Below are 21,972 nucleotides of genomic sequence, written 5' to 3' on the forward strand. Positions count from 1 at the left end.
ATATATATATATATATATATATATATATATATATATATAGTTTCTGCAAGTTGGAGTTAATTAAAACCTACTTACGTACATCGATGACGCAAAAAAGATTTTGCTTCCAATAATTTTCATTGAAAACGAAGAGGCGGAAAAACTAAACCTTGGAGAAATTATTTAACAGTTTTCCTTAAGAAAATCTCGAAGAATGCCGTTATTTACCAGTTTGCAGTATTTTAAGTTTTCATTTAGAATTACATTATTTGAACTATTTGATTTCTTTAACTTATTATAATTCTTGAATCGAAAGTATATATATTCATCTTTATGGTACATTGGTAGGTGGTGTAAGTATTAAAGCTTACATATGCAACTATTACTGGATGGAAGGAAGGGGGGTGTTGCAACTGCGTTTGCCCCGGGCACCACCAACCCTTGGAACGACCCTGGCTCGATCATCTAAATTTTTCTGACATAATTCATGTAACACTATCTTGCATATTTTCACACCAACCCCATATTTCGAATATGGTCTGAAATATTGAGCTAAGTTAAGCCTTTCTATGAAAAACTTTTTCTTTTGAAAATATCTCCGATGTTTTTAGAAAAGGATCTCGCTCCAACATGCCTTAAAAACATCGTCATTGATTAAAGATAGTCGTCCAGAACGTGACTTATAAGAAAGGTCAAGTTTCAAGTACTTTCAATAAATTTCTACACGTTTCTAAAGAATTACACCCTAGTTGAAAATCGTATCAAGTACAATGGGGTAAATGAACTTTATCAGTGATGCATGCAGTCCTCAATTGCCTCTAGTAACCTCCTCAGTTACCTCAGTAAAATTAATTTAAGTACAGAACAATTTTTTTTTTAGAAATTTCTTTTAAATTCATTATGTCAAATTTTCTGCTCTCTATCGAGCAACGGGTCTGTACTGTTCCCACCTAACATTTTCAATCAGAATTAAGCCTATTCTCTCCTAATCGGCATTTTTTTTTGTTTGTGAACAGTTTTTTTTATTATAATACTGTAATTTTAGCGTATATCCAAAGTTTGTTTAATTATCTTTATAACAACTGCATTTTGCTATTGCCAAGATTTAATTTTCCCTCTTCTAATTAAGGAGGGGGGGGGGTAGCCATGGGTATATTATAATTATATTATCGCATCATACTTAAAACTAATGTTAATCAACTTTATTATTGTGATTTTGCAATGTCAATATACATAAAATAAAAATATGAAGCCGAACATACACCAAATAAACATGTGCTTACGGGTTGTACAACCCGTAAAGCCACAATTGTGGGTTGAAAACTGTTGTCATAGAAACGGACAGAACTTTTTGATTGATTTGATTAACTTTTAAGACGCAACATATCGGGAAATAAATGGCTTTTGATTTAAGTATGTAAACAAAATTAAATATTTAGAGTTTAGTTTTAAAGGTTTATTTTTAACTATTGTGACGTCTTTATTCTCCAACTCCCTTCTATGTAACCATCTGTCGCTAGCTACTTGACCTCCCTCCCCCCTAAACTTATGATTTTGTAAAAGAAACGTTCTAAAATTTTGTTCAAGTTAAGTTATTTTGAGAACCAAGCTACTGCGAAAACAAGAATACCTGCGAGTAAGAGACTACTTACAATGAAAACGAGTGCGTAAATTTCTAAACTTAACCGATTATTGGAAATAGTTGCATTCAAAACAAAACTCAATTAGCGATTAGATATGTTATTTAAAAAAGTGTCAGTTTTCTTATCCTTGACATTCTACAGTGTGCATTGTCTACCAGTGAGTTTATTTTCTTATTAAGTTTTAAAAACACTTATTTTTTGAAGTTAAGTATCAATATATGAATGTCACGTTTGGAACTGCAAGAATTAAATGTGTACAGTGGTACACATTTTTGTCACACACTCTTTACCTTTTATATACGTGGAGATTTTAATTCGCTATTCTTTTACTTTCTTTAAAAGTTTTTTGGGTCCAAAAACTTAATGCATACATTTCAGAATTTGTGTTCTTATATTCTAAAAACAAGAAATATCATGTAGACATATAATGGAAAGTAAAGCTTTTTTAAAAACTTCAACAAAACATTATTCAATGGTCAAAAAGATACAAATATTATCTTGAAATCTACGCATTTTCAGTAGTTTGGTCTTTTTCTGACAAAAAATACCAACTTAGCCTGTAAATTCAAATACATTGGCTTAAATATATATTTTTTTTTATTAAAAGGATTAGTTTCCAACCAATTATCTACTAGCTACAAAAAGCTTTTGTCTTTAGGTTTGTTTATCTTTTTTCTTTTTCATCATTTTATATGTTATTCATGGCAGAAAATGCACCGTATCTGTGCCTTTTTCAATTTTACTTTCTTTTCTAAATGTAAATCTTCTCATACTACTCCCATAGCAATGCTATATGCTAAGACGTAGAACATTGGTAGATATTGATAGACATAATCTAAGCTATACATATATATATATATATATATATATATATATATATATATATATATATATATATATATATATAAATATATATATATATATATATATATATATATATATATATATATATATATATATATATATATATATATATATATAAAGCCCCATGTTTTCAAAGATTTTCTTTTCTCTTTTTGAAATAAAGTGTTCTCTTTGACCTCTTTTAATACCACACTTTAAACACAGTGTCATTATCTTCATCACTTTTCTTATCATCCCGGGAAGATTTCTTCTTTTTGTTGTGGTCTTTTTTCTTGGAACATCTTTTTTTACTGGTTCTTCTCTCAGTCCCTTTAAACATTCATCACCTGTTAGGCTTTCTCTCTATCGAAGCCTGATGGTTCTAACCGACCTACCATCCCCAGAAGTTTGCGCAAGTCTGGGCTGCAGTTTTTTTAGGATAAAAATTTTTATTAAATGACTTTTCTGAAACACAATGATTTCTGTGGTCTTTCTGCAGGTGCTGAAGATGAAGATGATAATTCTGTTTATGATGCTGCAGATGACTATGATGTTGACAGCAATAAAGGCAGAAACATTGTGAGGTACTAGTGCTGGAAAGCACTTTTAGTAGTGCTTGAATTCCTGGTTAGCAGACATCTGCTTACATTTGACAGAATTGTAGGCATCTGTTATTGTCTGGCTAGTTCCATAGATTTTCCTGCCTCGTTTCTTATTCTTTTTGTATGTCTAAACCATTCTGCTAAATAAAGGGCGCAATAAGTTCCATCAAAACTATATTTAAAGAAAAATATAAACTATTTCTACAAGTAAATAACTTTTCTATTCAATTTTAACTAAATCTGTGTAATGTTTATAAAATTAAAACATGAATTTTATTTATCTGATTAATGTTATTTGATTGTTTTAATCACCTTTTTAAGCAGTATACATACATACATACATACATACATACATACATACATACATACATACATACATACATACATACATACATACATACATACATACATACATACATACATAAATATATATATATATATATATATATATATATATATATATATATATATATATATATATATATATATATATATATATATATATATATATATGTATGTATATATATACAAATATATACATATATATATATATATATTTATATATATATATATATGTATATATATGTACATATATATATATATATATGTATATATATATGTATGTATATATATGTATGTATGTATGTATGTATGTATGTATGTATGTATGTATGTATGTATGTATGTATGTATGTATGTATGTATGTATGTATGTATGTATGTATGTATGTATGTATGTATGTATGTATGTATATATATATATAAAAGTTGTGTTTAAAATTTATAAAAAATAATAGAAAAAGAAAAGTTTTAGTAACTCAATAATTTTTTATCTTTATTGGAAGTTTTAATTTGTTTATGGCTTTTATAATTTATGTTTTAGATAAAAATTATATATGATCAGGGTGGCCAGCAACCTGGAAAAGTCAAGGAAATTCTAGATTATGTTAAAAGTCCAGGAAAAGTCAGGGATTTAATAAGTTTTGCAAAGGTCATGGAAAAGTCAGGGAATTTTAATGAATTCAACAATTTATTTTTGCTTATTGCTAATAATCAATTAATTTTTTTACTTCATGTTTTATTTTATTTTTTTGTTTAAAAATTTTTAATTATTTTAAGTAAGCAGTTTTTAAGAGAACTTTTATTATTTGGATAAAGTTGTATGAGTTTTATTTACTTCTTTTTTATTGCTACCTTTTTAAATTTACATAGGTAAGTCAGAGAGATTTTATTTTAGTCAGGAAATGTCAGGGAAAATGAAATGAAAAATTGTCTGGCCACCCTGATAATAAATATTTTTATAATAATATTTAAATTTTTTGTTTGTTTGTTTATGCAGTTCAATCAAACTTTGTTTTCTCAATTATTAGATCTTTTACTTTTTCTTGACTATTGGATCTTTTACTATTGATATTATGTTTTAGCAAAACTGTCAAACATGCTTTAAAAGCAGAATTGATGAACAAGTTTGTGCTTCTGATGGAGTTACATACGAGTCATTTTGTATGATAAAGAGAACATCTTGTTTATTAAACAAAGAAATAAAATTTGAGTGCAATGGCAAATGTCCATGTGGTAAAATTATTTTTCTAGAACAAATAATATAAATTTTTTTGTATTTTCTGAGATATTATTTATTGGTTAAATTTGAAAGTTAATTGAAAATATTAACTATACTTTTTTTAGTATTCATCAAAGTATTTTTTTTTTGTAGCTTAACATCCATTATTTTGTACTTGTGTGGCTAAGGCTGTTTGCATTTTATCATTTTTTTAAACAAAAATGCCATTAGAAAATATTTAAAACACATTTTTACATCTGAGCGTTCTTTCAAATATTTACTTATTTTGCAGAGCAAGCAATTTTAATTGTGACACTATTACTAGGAAAATTATTATGTAAGGTGTTTTAGGTTCTAAACACCTGCATTTAAGTAGAGATTTTGTATCAAATATTTCCTTTTTCCTAGTTGAATTGTTTTCATCATGGCTAAGAACTCTTACCTGCAATATGACAGGAGAAATATTATATTAGTGTTTGTTATTGTGAAAATCTATCCAGTATAAAATTATCAGTTTTATACCCTGGATATCGCATTTATACATGTCTATTAGTTATGCTGGAAAAATTATATTGCTTGAACACTGACCATGGTAGTAGTTATAGAAAATAGAAAAAGATGCAGCCATATGAAAAATGGGACAGAAACACAGGCTTGGGTGCCAGAGCAGGTCTAACTACATTTACAATGTGTTTTTGGATTATGTCTGAAAAAGAAAATGAGCATAATTAGAAGGACCAGCCAAAATATGACAACAGTATTTCATACAAAGATAAATAAGAGATTTATTTAACTATAGAATGGAAAGAGGAGTAAGAAAACGGGAGTACCGTACTATTTTAGAAGAGAAATCATGTTCAAGATCGGCTGCTTTTTTAAAGCAATTAAAATCTCATAACGTTTTTGGCTAAAGTATAACTTTGTCTTACTGATTACTGACCTGACCTAACCTTGATTTTGACCTGACCTGAAATATTTAATTTTATATTATTGATTATTCTTATAATTGGTTAATTAATCGGCATCGGTATCAGCCTTTTTTTGTCCATCAATATCTGCATCTGCCAAAAATTAGTGATGTAAGGATTGTACATTAGGGGGTTGACTTTTTCACAACTATACTTGGGTATAGTGCTAAAATATGACATTCTACATTAGAATACCAATTTTAAAAGTTCTATTGACTCAAGTTACAAAAACGTTTCTCGTAATTAAAAAAATATGTTTTTGTTTGAGGAATACACAAAAATTGACAAATTAGCAGATAAATAACAATTTATTTTGACAAAATAACTTTCAATTAAACAAGATACAATTTAAAAGTTGTTTTGCAGAATAAATCTGTAGTTCATTTTGTCTATATCTCTTGCATGAATTTCTTGCATATCTTTTATGACTCTTTCAACACAAATATTGAATCTCTGAATTCCTTGTATTCTGCTGGGCTCCTGTGACCAAAATCTTTTTAAGGTCTTCATGGCTGAAGTTGAAGTTATTGCTTGTTCTAAATTTTTAAAATCATGTTCTGAGCATTGCATGTCAGAAAACCATATATCAGACCAAGTTGATGCAATGAAGTCGCAAATCAAGCACAATTGATTATTATCCGATTCAGTTAAAATAAAAGCCAGAAGGGCATAGGTTGCTCTTGAATTCCATCTTGCATTGTGCAACGATGGCAGACTTATGAAGTTTATAGCTGTAAAGCTGCAATTAACCTTCATGTATCGGTAACTTTGTTCCAACTCAAACAAAAACTCCATGTTGTCTTTCCATTCATTAGTCTTCACTTTACAAATTTGTTCACCTTGCTTGAAGCTTGACTTCAAATTTTCGTAATTTTTTGCAGATTTTCTATAAATTTGTAATGTAATTCTGGCAATTTTGACACTCCTTCGTTAAGAATTTCATTCATAGTATGTTTCATAATTGTGTCCAACACATGATGCTGACAACTAATAAATTGAAATGGTTCAAGATTTTTTCTTTCAAATTCTCTTTGAAGTTGAATCACAACTCCATTTCTACTCCCAGTATTCACACTTTTAGTATCAGATATTATAACTTCAATACTTTGAAATTTTTCCAACACTTCAACTGTTCCACAGTAAATTTCTTTCCTATCATCTAGTTTTAAAATGGCTAGTTTCACCTTCTTTTCTGCATTTTTGAAACCAAGGCTTAATACTCCTTCTCTGACATTCTTTTACCGACAAAATGCAACATCCAATTCTCATTTTTAAATTTCTTATCATGTGCTTTTCCATTTTTTCTAGCTGCTGACATTGTAGCTCTTTTTTTTTTTTTAATTATTATTTTTATTTTTAGGTGCCCCAAGAAGCCCTAACGGTCTTGTCAATGGGCACCGCTGAAGTGCATTTAACTAGAAAGTTCATGCCTTCTTCCTTACCGTGACACCAGAATATATCCAGAGCTCGTTTCGAACCTGAATCTCCTGCTTATAAAGCAAGCGCTCTAACCACTGCACCATGGCCGCACAGCCCTATAAACCCCAGAGTGGTGTCAATGTAAAGGTTTTGCAAACTTCGGCTGATTTCTTAATACTTAGTTTTGACTTCTTAACTAAATTACCAGCCACAGTGGTGTTCTCATATTTTCTAACTTTTTTGTCTGGAGGAATATATTTAGAATCTTGTTCATCATTTTGTTCATTGCCTTCTTCATTGTTGTCACTGACCTCTACTGTATCTGTTTCAGGTATGCTAGGTATCTTCCTGCCAGCCTTATACGGATGTACTTTAACAGTTTTTGATGTACAATAACCAACTTGACCATTAGTATCCACTTGTAAGAAATAAAATGTTTTGTCTTTGTTGCTAAGCCAGTTACCATTTACTTACATCAAATAAATAACTTTTCTTCAAGACATTGTTTAGATTTTTGAACTGAATGATATTTGTTAATGAGAATTTCCACTTTTTTTGTTATAGACCTTTCATTTTTTTTTGGTAAACTAAGCTTGAGCCATAAATCAGATAATTCTGCGCCAACTCTTTTACATCTCAAATAAACTGACTTTTCTAAATTTGATAAGCAAATAAACCGACCAATAACAGAATAAGCTTTTAGCATTTTATTCAAATTATCAAGTGGTTCTAAAACTGTGAGATCTTGTTGATTTTGATTTCTCAAAGTGGACTAGATTTTCAGGTTTTTCAGCTATCTGTGAGCTTATTCTTGACATTTCTAAAATATAAAGTATGCGTTAATTATGATTGTAAGTTACATATGAAGCTTGAAATTAAATCTATTTTACATTTTAAGCACACATAAATAACTTATTTTAATTATATTAATTGTAGATTTTAGTAAACACAAAATAATCACCTTGATTTCAACATGCTTATTTTGATAGCAAACAACAATTAAAGATGATACTTGCAGAAGCAATTAGTATTTGATGAATTTAAACAATTTATACATAAAATTATATATATATATATATATATATATTACCATTATTTGTATCATGCAAAACAATAAAAAATGTATAAAAAACGTAAAAAAGATTACCTTTTTAGCTTGTTAAAAAAAAAAACGTTTCTACGGGGATGTTTTTGCTACCAAAGATCTAAAAGCATGTATTTTTATAAACAAATTTAATAATGTCAGCTTTTAAAAGTATACCCATTCATTTTTAAGTGAAAAAATCGAAAAGTCAACCCCTATTGTACATCACAAATTTTATTCTGACTATCGATTTCTTTAGTATATTTTTGTGTTGTATTTTTTAATTAGCATATTTTATTTATTATAAAAAATACCTTATAAGATATAGTGAACAATAGAAATAAAATTTTTACCTTCAAAAAAATGTTACCTGCCATAATTTTTCAGTAACTTATATAAGATAACTTAAAAAAGTTTGAACAATTATTTAAATTGTTAGTGAGCAATTTAAAATATTTATTTATTACAATATTACCTTATAAAAGTTAGTGAATAAATATGGAACATTTTTAGGAGGTGAAAATGGTTAATTTGTTATTTTCCTTTTATGCAAGATCCAAGTGAAATTCTTAAATTGGATCCATCTACATTACACAAACTAAAGGATATGCGAACTAATTATCAACTTGATGAACATCTCAAGCGAGAAAAATACGAACATGAAGGAATTGTAAGTATTTAATATAAATATTTGTTTATATGAATAATGTTTAAGTTAAACAAAAGTAACATGGTTAATTAAATACTGCAAAATATTATATCCATTTAATTGTAAATTTTTTTTTTTACAATGTAATAATTTATGTACTTAATTAATTTATGTAGTAATTAGTAGTTACAATGTAATAATTTATACAACTATAATTTATTTAGCTACACTATAATAATATAATAGTTTATACAACCACAATGTAATAATTTATACAACTACAATAGAATAATTTTTTTAACTACAATGTAATAATCTAAGTGACTTTAACAACATAAAGTCATAATTTATATTATGGCTATTTTAGTATTTTTAGCAAAATTTTCAAATAGTCAAATTGGCAGGGTTGACTGGCTGGGGCTTAAAAAAATTTTTTTTGTCACATTTTATCAGTATTTATCTGGTTTAAAGTGAATAAAGAAAATTTTTTATTTATAAAAATTTTTAGTTTGAAGGATATTTAATAATTGTAATTTCAATAAACTTAAGATGTTGAGCTTATATTCTATTTAAAAGTCACAAAATCCTAAAAAAAGTTATTTTGAAAAGTTATTTAAAAAAAAGTTATTTCTGTTATTTTGAAATAATGTAATTTGATTTAACTTCAGCATTTTTATAACTTTTTCTTTTTGATTTTGAAAAATCAAATTAAGATGTAAAGGAAATGCTTAAACATTTCAATGGTATTTTTTTCTTTCCTTTCTGTCTAAATGATCTTAATTATGCAAAAACAACCTTTTTAAATGATCCTAAATATGCAAAAACAACTTTTAAATAATCTTAATTATGCAAAAATAACCTTTTTAAATGATCCTAAATATGCAAAAACAACCTTTTAAAATGATTTTAAATATGCAAAAACAACCTTTTTAAATGATCTTAAATATGCAAAAACAACCTTTTTTAAATGATATTAAATATGCAAAAACAACCATTTTAAATGATCTGAAATATTCAAAAACAACCTTTTTAAATAATCTTAAAACTACTGCCTGATCAAACTAATGTAATATCTGCTAAGTTTGCATCTCTTTATCGAGCTCGATACTTTCTTACTTCGGATTCTATTCTCTATCTCTATAAATCTCAAATCCGGCCTTGTATGGAATACTGTTGCCATATCTGGGGCGGATCTTCTAATGATGCCCTTTCTCTTTTAGACAAAGTGCTAAAACGCATTGTAAACATAATTGGACCTGCTCTTGCAGCCAACCTCCAACCATTATCACATCATCATAATGTTGCTTCTCTTTCTCTTTTCTACAAATACTATAATGGGCACTGCTCTAAAGAGCTAGCATCTCTTGTGCCATTTACTAAAATTCATTTGTGTTACTCGTCATTCAATCAAGTCTCATCCTTTTTCTGTGACTGTTTTTAAGTGCTCCAAAAACACTTATCTAGTTTTTTTCCTCGAACATTTGTTCTTTGGAATTCGCTTCCTTGATCTTGCTTTCTTGATTCAAATAATTTGCAATCCTTTAAGTTGTCCGTCAATCGTTATCTTGCTCTACAATCTTCATCTTTTCTCTTCCAATAACTTCCAACTTTAATTAGTGGTTGCTTGCAGCCTTGTTGGAAGCGAAAGTGTTTAAAAAAAAAATGAAAATCTATAGACTACTAATGTATAAAATTCAATGGAAACAGTTGTAGGCATCTTATAAACAAAGTTTATAAGATTTCAAGAAGATTTGCTTGAAAATATGAAAATTGAGTTTTGACAAAAGTTTGACAGTTTTTTGTTGTGTTTAAACATTTAATGCAGCCAGACAGTCATGCTTTGTGAATGTACTCAGTTCTTAAAGAGATTTTTGTTTTGTCAAAAGAGCATTCAAAACCCATAGAAATTTAATTGCACTATAAAATTTCAAGCTTTAAGAGTTCAAGCTTAAAAGCTCATGCAAATTTTATTTATAAGAGAGTTAGTTAATAACAGATTAAATGGTACCACACTACTTCGAAAATCCTTTAAATGAAAAATAAAGAAATAATGATCAAAACAATTATTATTAAAAGAAACTTTTTATACTACTATTTTAATCTAAATAAGTCTTTTTTTTTTAAAGCTTATTACAATTCTTATTTTTTAACAATAGAGCAAACAGAACAACAACAACAACAACAACATACATGAACAATAGGGATGTGACTTTTTGGTAAATTTTTGGTATCTCTAGTTTCCAATTTAAAAAACAGATGAACTTTAATTTGAATGTAACTGAAAAGTTGTTAGTTTTATTTAATTTTTGAAAAAGGTCACCCATAATGACCCTTGATTACACACTGACTCCCATATATCAGTGAATTTTTCTTCAAAAGTAACCTGGGTCTATAAAGAACCAGAATTTTATAGTGATTTTAAAATTTATAATCTTTTCTACTGAAACATTAAAAAATATATATTGCAAATGAAATGTCATAAAAAATGACCTTTTCAAATTTTAGGTAAGAATGGTTCTTTGTATATAAAATTTAAGCATTTTTATTTGAAACCATTATTATTTCTGAAATTTCTATGAATTTCTGGCTCTTTTGAGACCCAGAGTGGTATTCTTTTAAAGAAAAAAAATTCACTGATATATGGGAGCCAGTGTGTAATCAAGGGTCATGGTGGGTAACCTTTTTCAAAAATTAAATAACACCAATGACTTTTCAGTTACTTTCAAACCAAAGTTTACCTGTTTTTTTACATTGGAAACTGGAGTTACTAAAAAGTCACATCCCTAATAAATCTAATATATCTAAATATATCCCTATACTAAAAAGTCACATCCCTAATATCCCTAATATATCTAAAAAAATATACTAATTAAAATGCAAAATATTAATAACAAAAATTGTGAATGTTTTACCAGATAAAATAAAACATATCTACTTGTTGATTGTTGAAAGTCAAAATTGTGAGTTTTAGTTATGCAGAAAACTTTAAATTGTTTGCATCATAAGGCTCTGATGTTAGTATAAACTGATGTTAGTATAAACTGATGTTAGTACAAACTGATGTTAGTATAAACTGATGTTAGTATAAACTGATGTTAGTATAAACTGCTGTTAGTATAAACTGCTGTTAGTATAAACTGATATTAATATAAACTGTTAGAATTGTATAAAGAATATTTTTAAAATTATATGCATATATGTCTAGAATGAAAATAATGAAGCAAGAAATATTATACAAGAATTCGTTCAACAAGATACTATTAATAAGATTGCATTAAGCCCTAAAGGTATTTAAGTTTTTTTATTCTCCAAATTTAATTTTTGTTTTATACTTATGTTATTTAAAAAGCATATTTGTTTGAAAAAGAAAAATTGCTTTCAGATGTTTTAAATATTTTACGTTCAGAAAAATGCCCCAAAAGTAAGCTGATAGAGTTACCTCATCAGCTCATTGAATGGTTTCACATAATAAAGAGTAACGAAAAAGAGAGAATAATTCGTGAAAATGGTACAAAAGGTGATGAAGCTTTGAAAGAATTAGATTTTATTCAAGCCAAATTAAAGTCTATATGTAAGTATTTAAAAACAAATTAAGTATTTTTTAATAACTCATATTTTTAATAATAATAGATCAATACCGAAATTTTAAAGTGTATTGGTAAAACATAATTTTTTTTTTCAACTTAACTACCAATAAATTTAAAATAAATTTATTGGTTGTGAAGGAACAAAATAATCATAGAGACTCAAAATTCTAATTTTTGATTTACATGAATAGTAGCACAGTATCAATTTTATGCATGAACAATAGTGTATTATTTGGATTATTGAGGTCTCAATAAATCAATAATGATGGTCACGCAGGGTTCACACTGAGTAAGCCTGAATTATAATAGCTTTAAAAAAAAACTCATTTAAAACTTGAGAAACTCAGGAAAATTTTTGCTTAGTTTATACAACTTATGTAAAATTTGTAGAGTTTTGTAATTTAGAACAAATAACTCCTGTTTTGCGTGTAGTGAGTATTTGAAACCTAGATATTTAAACAAAGTATAAATTTAAAACCAAAGAAAATCTTTCATCATTTTGTCACAAATTTTTGCTATAAACAATGAAAAAAGTATTTATTTAATTTTTTATTCTTATGATGTATTGTTTTTTGTTTTTGTATAATTTTGTAAAATTTGTGTTTTTCATATACTCTCAGGGAAATACATTGAATCAGGCCTTGCTTTAAAGCGTTAAACTGCTGGCAATTTACGTACACATTACGTATGCCTAGAGCGATTTCCATTAAGCAACCTTTTATCATTTTTTAACTTTTAAATAGTTTTATAAGCAGTAAGATAAAAAAAATAATTAACTTTATTAAAAACTTTTTTAAAAACCTTATTGAAAACATTTGAATGATGATTATGTTTAAAAGTTTGTTACAAAAGTTTGAATTACATTAAATTCGATATAAGCACTATTTACTGATGATAAAAACTCAAATAATATTAAAAACTATGAAAACTTAATTTCTAACTATTTTATCAAAATATTTAGTAACAGAAAACAAAATTGTTTATAGTTAACAAAAATTTTTTTTTTACATGAAGTCATTAAACGGAACATAGAAAAAACAACCCATAAAAGAAATATATAAATTAAAAACTTTTATTTATCATCTTGTGAGCACAAGAATATTTATGCAACTTTTGATTGCATTAGAAAAAATTTACTTAAATTTCTATATAATAGTAAATAATTTATAAATATATATTTTTTTATAGTAATGATAGATTTTTTCGCTTGAAAAACACTATACTTTAAGCTTGAAGCAAAGATCATTGTAATATAATTTAATTCTGATAAAAAATATATTATTTAATTTAAAACTAATTTAATAAAAGTATATAATTTTCTTTTGATAAAAAAATATATAGTTTTTTTTTGATAAAAAATATAATTTAATTTTGATTTAATATATATATATATATATATATATATATATATATATATATATATATATATATATATATATATATGTATATATATATATATGTATGTATATACATGTATATATATATATGTACATATATTTATACAACCCTCAGAATTAGGGTCGGCATTCGGCAATACCGACCAAACTGCCGACCTGAAAAAGTTTGAGGTCGGCAAAAAATTGCTGACCTTGTTTCTATGTTTTATGGTAAGGCCTTTGTATCAAATTATTTTTGCCGACCTGATGCTGACCTCTAAAAGATTGAGGTTGGCAAATTATTGCGGATTTTTTTCTAATTCTGTGGGTTGTATATATATATAAATATATATATATATATAAATATATATATATATATATATATATATATATATATATATATATATATATATATATATATATATGTATATATATATATATATTAATTTTGGTTAAAAAATATATATATGTTTAAGTTTATAAAAATTAAAGTTATTGCTTGGGTTTAACTTAACTGTCAAATTTATTTAAAAATATTACTAAATATTTGCAATATTTAAAAAATATATTAAAAATATTTTCATTATTTAAATTTTATTTATTCTTAAAAAAAAATTTGCTCATTTTTATCACAATTGTTTTTTCGGTTTTCCTTCCTAAACATTTTTTTTACTCAAAATTAAATTTTAAATAAATGTGTTCTAAATGTTCTCTAATAAAATAATTAACTTTTAAAAATTAAAGTAGATAAATTAGCGTAATTTTTTTATTTGTTAATTTTTTTTAAATAAAAAATCATTTTTAGTTGTAAGTTTTTAAAATGATTATTTAAGAAATAATAATTTTAAAAAGTTTAACATATTTTAATTCATTCATACAAATGCCGAGAAAAACAATTTGTTTATATCAAAAAATTTTTTTGATATAATATTAAATTTAATTATTTAATGTAAAAAAAAAAAAGGAAAATAAACATTTCCTAATAGTAATAATAAAAAATGAATTAAATAATATTTAACTCGTTTTGCGGTAATTAATATTATTGCAGTAATTTTAAAAAGTTAACGTCTTTAAAAAATAAAAAAAATTAAGAGAATTTTATGACATCAAATTCACATTAAGCTAATGTGTTAAGCATTTTTTGTTTAAAACAAGTCCTGATACATTATTTACTCTTTTTAAGCCAGCAACCCTGCATTGATGGTAAATCCTAAAATGAAGTTCTGGGTTAAGAACCAGATATTATTTTTACCTGAATTTAGGAGTTGAAGAGTTTCTTAATTTTTTTGGACTTTTAGTTACACAGTATTTAAATTTCATTAACAAACATTTAAAAAAGTAAAAATATGAGATTTTTTTACTTTTTGGTATTATGGTTATGTAGTTTTAGTCATATTCTCTATAGCTCTTTTTAGAACATCCCTAGTAGGTGGTATCATCCCTGTTATCCCACTCTACTGATATTGATGAGATATTTTTTATTTGTTAAATGAATTGACCATAATCAATTGCTCATTATCTGCACTCTTTATTTTAAAAAAGTTTCCTATTTGTTTCCAGGTTTATATGTTAAATTAAGGTCTTACTCAATGGGTCAGAGATAAAAATGGAGACTGATAAAAATGCTCCAAAACAAGCATTTTACTAACTTATTTGTTTTTGTTTGTTATTTGTTATTTTATATAAAGTTCTTTATTCTTAGACAGCTCTCTCAGTTGTTCTCCTCACAAACAGCAATATAACCAAGATTGTTTGCTTCCAGTGCAATGGATGTTTAATCACTTAGATATCAATAACAACATGGAGCTTTCTTCTAAAGAATTGGAGGAAATACTAATTATGGATAATGAAGAATGTATAAAATCTTTTTTGCATGAGTGTGATAATAACAGTGATGGCTTGGTTGTTATGAAAGAATTCTGCAGATGCCTTTGTTATAGTAATGAAATTTATATATTAATGTATATCATGAACTTATATATATATATATATATATATATATATATATATATATATATATATATATATATATATATATATATATATATATATATATATATATATATATATATATATATTTATATATATATATATATATATATATATATATGTATGTATGTATGTATGTATGTATGTATGTATGTATGTATGTATGTATGTATGTATGTATGTATGTATGTATGTATATATGTATACATATATATATATATATATATATATATATATATATATATATATATATATATATATATATATATATATATATATATATATATATAAATGCACACACACTTATAATAAAAAACTAATAACGTAAATAATAACAAAACAAAAAAATTCTAAAATAAAATGAGAATAAGATTCTAAATTTTCTTTAAAATTTCTTAAGAGTATAAGATTCTAAATTTTTAAATGCAAAATCTTTTTGGATATATTTTTTTTCAATTGCTAAAGTTCATAGGCTAATGATGCTGTGTCTGATGTGCAGGTCACATAATGTGAATATTTTTTTTATACAATAGTTCTTGAGATTGTTTTAGTTTTGATAAATTGGTTATATTTATGTTTTTAGCTCCACCTTGCACTAGTGCAATGATGGCAGTACCAATTATTTTAGTAAGAGGAGAGCCTAAGCCTGTACCTAGTTTCTATGTTCCTCGTTGTGATGAAGATGGTTTTTTTTTGCCTAAACAATGCAACGAGTCACAAAAACAATGTTGGTGTGTAAATCGAAATGGTACTGAATATCCTGGAACAAGGGGTAGAATGGATACAGATGATTTTAATTGTGGTTAGTGTGAAAGAGTTTTTAACACTAATTTTAATATATATTTTTATAATACTATTTTTTATAATTGTAATTGTAATTGTAAAATTTGTTTTATAATAGTAAGTGAGTAATAGTAAGAGTCAAATTCAGTTTCAAACTTTTTTGTTGTTGTTATTATTTGCCTCCTCAAGGCCAACATAACCACTACAGTTGAGGAGGTCACTTTATTGTGCTTACAACCCTCCCTCAATTCTTTAACACAGAAACATGAACTCTGACAAACAAGGTCGCTGCTTAAGGAAACAAAGTGAGTGCGGTACTACCAGGGACGAGGTGGGGATTAAACTCAAAGCTTCTCGTCTATCAAGAGAACGCTTTACCACTACAACACTACATGTAGTTTGTATGTACCACAAACTAATTGTATTAAAAAAAATTTTTTTGTTGTTATTGAAGTATATATCATTTTTTTTTAGTTTTAGTTTTTTTTTTATTAGGTTTAATAACTTATTGCTTGACTGATTTTTTATCAGAATGTTTTAATGAGAGCTTTTTAGGCTATTCTAAATTAAAAGAAGAATAAAAAATGAAAACTTAACTTTTTTTAAAAACAATCTGAAAAATGAAAGCATAAAAATTATTCTAAATAAAAAAACAAAAAATTTAATGTTTTTTTCTTTTTTAGCTATCATGACTTGATAGTTTTGCTTTTCATGTAGAAAATAAGTGTTTTAAATTCAGTTCCTCGTGAAGAAATTAAATGTCTTTTATCTATTTTTACTGAGCTGATCATAAATTAGCAAGACACATACTTTTCAAAGCATGTGTCTTGCTTTTGTTATCCACTTATTTTATATCTTATACATACTTATACTTTTAGAGTTTTTTTACTGTAATAATATAATATAACTTTCTTTTTATGTATTTTTATATCTTAAGATTTTGTATCTTTTTTTTTAGATGATTATATTCATGACAAGAAAACAAAGAGTTTGGTTCATTAAAACATATCACATAAAATCTTGTTTTGGTTCATCGATTTTTATGTTGCTTCATTGAACTAAATCCAACTTGAATTATTATTTGAAATTTACAATCAAACGTTTAAAATAACAATGGTTTTTTTAAACATTTCAATATGTTACAGTTCTATATATAACTGTAATCCTTTTATATAAGGTGTATTAATTGTATTGTACAATTTGATTTTATATAGATTTTCTATATACATTTTTTTTTTTGCTATGCGTTTTTTTTCCCTCTTTATATATATATATATATATATATATATATATATATATATATATATATATATATATATATATATATATATATATATATATATATATATATATATATATATATATATATATATATATATATATATATATATATATATATATATATATATATATATATATATATATATATATATATATATATATATATATATATAGACACACACACACACTCTCACAAGTGCATTTATATGGATATATAATTATTATTTTTATCATTATTGATATTATTGTTATTATTATTATTTGTGTGATTTCATATTTATTTTATTAGTTTATTTAAACTTGCTGTAAAATTTATTTAAACTTACTGTAAAATGTTTCATCATATATTGTAAAGATTTTTTTAAGTCATTTTTTTAGTTTTGAAAAAATATTTTCCTCAAATGTTTTTGTCTTTTTTGTGCTTTATAATTTTTATTGTACCAATGTTTTAGTTCATTACAAGGGAGGAGACATAAACTTTCTGGTTAAATTCTCCTCTGTGATGCTATGTGGTAAGACAGTTAGGTCTTCTTGAAGCCTTTTAATATCTATTAAAAAAAAAGAAAAGAAATGGAGGGCTAACCTTAGACAACGTGACGAATATCAGATGGAGTATTAAGCCAAGTATTTACAATATATTCTTTAAGACTATTATTTAAAACAAATTTGTTGTATTAAACAAGTTTGCAGGGATTTTTTACATTTGGAAATATTTGTTACATAGGGTGAATTGCCAGGATATCCATAATAGGTACTTTCAACATTTAATAAACATTTCAAAGAAGTTAATAAACATTTTTAAAAGTTAAAAATTTTTAAAGAATTTTTAAACTATATTTTAAATTTTATTTAAAATATAAGTCTTTTATATTTAAAATTTCTGAGATACTGTTTGATTTTTTTTAAGTTTAAAAAAAAATCAAACAAAATTATAATATATTATAATTACATATAGAATTATAATATTATATAATATTATGTATATGTATATATATATGTATATATATATATATATATATATATATATATATATATATATATATATATATATATATATATATATATATATATATATAATATTTATAGTTATATATATTTATATTGAAATCTTTATCTTATCTGTAGAATCTAGAGGTTTAATGAGCTCTGTTTGTTTTTTTCAAAAAAAAATTAAAGTTGTGTTAATATTATATATTATTTATATCTTATTAATACTTAAATTATTAAATTTGTTAATAGAAATTTTAATTATAAATGAAATCAAATCATAATTTTTAATCATTTATTTTTTGTAACCATATTTTTATTTTGAAACCATGTTTTTATTTTGCAGCCATATTTTTTTCTAGTTCTACTTGGAGGTAAACACAGGTTATTGCAGTAATGAGTAGAAGGTAAAAATTATGAACAAATATTCTTTTGAGGGAAATAATCTATGTGAAAGCAACAAAGTTGTTCACTTTATTTTATTTACAAAAATTTTATTTGAAAATAAGTGTAGTAGTTTATATAATCATATGAAAGCAATTCAATTGTATAAGCCTATACAATTTTGTTATAGAAATATTTTCTTATTTTCTTTTTAAACTATTTTTTTGGTTTGATTTTAAATTTTTTAATACTTTAATATCAATTTAGTTCGAGTTCATTGTATATGATGTCAGATGACTCTCAATCTGATGTAGAAGAAATTGAGCATGACAAGGTGTTTATATTTTATTCTGTTCTGACTGTATTTTGATGATCCCTTTACCATTGTTCAGAATAATTTGTCAATCTAGTCTAAAGTTTAAATTCTAAAATAATTAAACAGCATATTAAATATATATATATATATATATATATATATATATATATATATATATATATATATATATATATATATATATATATATATATTGAAAAATATCTGCAGCATGCACCCTTATATGTTCTATATGATAAAATAACACAGGATTTAAAAGTTTTTTGAATAAAAAATCTTTTTAGGGGTGCCTCCAAGACATTTAATGAGTCCCAACTATTAACTAAAATTTTTTTTTCAAAAATGATGTCTTATTGGGTCTCAAATGAAGTGAAATAATATAAAAATTTTAGAAATAATATATATAATTACTTATATATATAATTAATAACCATTTTATAAAAATAAATATTATTTTATAATTTACTGCATGGCAATTGAAATGTTTTAACTAAAAATGAAAAAAGTGCATTTTTACAAGATATTTTGATCATAATTCTTTTCTGATATTTTTTATAAAATCTTTATTTATATAAGTAATGCTATTAATTGCTTATATCATGCTTTTATTTGGACTAATTCATAATTATAAATAATTAATAATTAATAACTCATGAGTTGTTTATATGTTTTTATGTAGATTTATAACACTATTAGGGGTGTCCATAAATTATGTCACGCAGTTTTTGACATTTTTTGAGGAGTGCACACATCGACTAAGTAAAATTTATGCGTAGTTGATTTTGCAATCAACATGTAGATACATCAACTGAGGGTTTTGGTTTGGTCAAATACTCTTTTAATTAAAAGAAAGTCTCTCTAGATTTAAAATTAAAAAAAAAAAAATGTTGCGTCACAAAATCAAGACCCCCTCCCTCTCATAACAATTCGTCGAAAAATTGCCTACCCCCTATAGCGTGACAAAATTTATGGATGACCCCTTAATTGAATTGACTCGTGTTAAAAGGGGAGTAGTCAACAACACACAGTTTTGAGAAAACTAAATAAAACTTTGCGTTATCTTCATTTTTAATCAAAAAGATGTAATTTTCTGTATATGAATTCTTTATTACTCCAGTTATTATGAAACACACTTGATTAATAACATTTACAATGCTTTCATATGAAAAAAAGTCATTATAGTTGTTTGACTTATCACCTTTTAGCATAATTTAAATAAAAAGGCGGATAAGCGTGTTTTATAATGTTATTTACTTAAACCACAAAGAAATCAATATTTACATACACTCCTATATATAAAGAACTAATTTTAGAAATATGTACTATTTTTAAATAAATCTCTTTAGTCTGAGATAAGCAATAGGAGCAACGAAAACTTTATTTCCAACTTCATCAACTTTAGTTTTTGGCCACATTAGTTTTAGCATACAAGTCTTCAAACTCTACTGGAATGTAGGGTTGTAGTTTTTTTATATTTGTCTTTTTTTTAATTTTTATTGGTACTTTTCCTGCAGGGTAAGCTTCTTTACTTGGAAAATATGTTTGGGCACCTGTTGCTCTAAAGGAAAAGCTATGATTCATTATAGAATTGATGAAAAATTGGCTAATAACCTTATATGGAAATTTTATATCATATGTACAGTGCATGAACTTGCGTATTGAAAGTACTCTTTTTTGTCCTTTTTAACTTGCTTCTGTTTGGTTTCACGGTGAGAAGACTAGACACGGTGGCCGCAATTTTTAAAATTGCGGCCACTGTGTCTAGTCTTCTCAGTTTGAAGTTTAATGCCAGCGCACAAAAAAGTGCTGGCAGTCTGGTCTTTTTTAAGTTAGCCTGCGCGATTTTAAAAATTCATTTTTTTCTGCTGTTTAAATTAAAATAAAAATAGCGAAAAAAATGCTTTGAATAAATACTAGATAAAATAATTAAGAAAAAAACTAGTGAAAAAAAGCATTTTTCATAAAAGTTGAACAAATAAACAAAAAATTTTTTGTTGCAATTTAAAACAAAATGCTTTAATTTTTTTGGCAAATGCTTTTTATTGCATTCACCAAAGTTTTTGTGAGCGTGTGGGCAAGTGCAAAAAGACTTGAACGCTGGCTAAACGGAGAAGACTGCACTTTTTGTACCACAAATTTATCATTTTTGCAGGATGTTCTAATAAAGTCGCATACTAGGTTTACTTTGTACAGTCTATTGTGTCGCTATAATTCTTGCATTATTATGCTAAAATCCTTATTACATGGTAGGAAGGAGTGCCCTCTTATTGGGTAGAATTGCTCAATCTTTTCAAATTTCTTTAAATCACTTATGGCTAAGAGTCGCCTAAATGATAAATGGTTTTTATTTTGGCCTCAACAATTATCTGAGAATAAGTGGAGTTACTAATTAATTCTAATGATTGTTTAATAAATGAACAAATTTTATTATAATTAATAAAAAGTGTTATATATAATATTTTTAAATTGTATAAACAAATATACTCTAGATATAAACTCTAGA

General features: G+C 25.3%; 2 protein-coding genes across 3 annotated transcripts in view; both read left to right on the forward strand.

The window, feature by feature from the left end:
• The first annotated feature begins 1,514 nt into the window (after positions 1-1,514).
• On the forward strand, positions 1,515-17,707 carry LOC100200563 (testican-2). 2 transcript variants are annotated; one of them, XM_065813099.1, is made up of 8 exons: positions 1,515-1,779; positions 4,492-4,642; positions 8,654-8,769; positions 11,954-12,035; positions 12,155-12,319; positions 15,414-15,650; positions 16,284-16,502; positions 17,442-17,707. In XM_065813099.1, exons 1-8 carry the CDS (start codon positions 1,717-1,719, stop codon positions 17,483-17,485), a joined length of 1,077 nt encoding a protein of 358 aa, XP_065669171.1. In that variant the 5' UTR covers positions 1,515-1,716; the 3' UTR covers positions 17,486-17,707. The 2 variants fall into 2 exon arrangements, with proteins under 2 accessions (XP_065669171.1, XP_065669172.1); XM_065813100.1 differs by lacking the exon at positions 1,515-1,779 and having other exon boundaries at positions 4,490-4,642; positions 8,613-8,769.
• Positions 17,708-19,048: 1,341 nt separating this feature from the next.
• Positions 19,049-21,972, forward strand: part of LOC100214254 (outer dynein arm-docking complex subunit 2) — a 49,848-nt gene continuing 46,924 nt past the window's right edge. Inside the window, exons 1-2 of the mRNA XM_065813101.1 lie at positions 19,049-19,158; positions 19,403-19,469. Coding sequence (XP_065669173.1) covers positions 19,148-19,158; positions 19,403-19,469 — 78 coding nt within the window. The 5' untranslated portion in view covers positions 19,049-19,147. The remainder of the gene's footprint in view (positions 19,159-19,402; positions 19,470-21,972) is intronic.

This window comes from Hydra vulgaris, chromosome 12, assembly GCF_038396675.1.
Source record: "Hydra vulgaris chromosome 12, alternate assembly HydraT2T_AEP".
Lineage (NCBI taxonomy): Eukaryota > Metazoa > Cnidaria > Hydrozoa > Anthoathecata > Hydridae > Hydra > Hydra vulgaris.

Excerpts from the sequence above, each read along its gene's own strand:
- LOC100200563 (XM_065813099.1), top strand. The coding sequence starts at position 1,717 with ATGTTATTTAAAAAAGTGTCAGTTTTCTTATCCTTGACATTCTACAGT. Across the intron at positions 4,643-8,653 it reads CAATGGCAAATGTCCATGTG|ATCCAAGTGAAATTCTTAAA; the intron begins GTAAAATTATTT and ends CTTTTATGCAAG. Across the intron at positions 16,503-17,441 it reads TACAGATGATTTTAATTGTG|ATGATTATATTCATGACAAG; the intron begins GTTAGTGTGAAA and ends CTTTTTTTTTAG.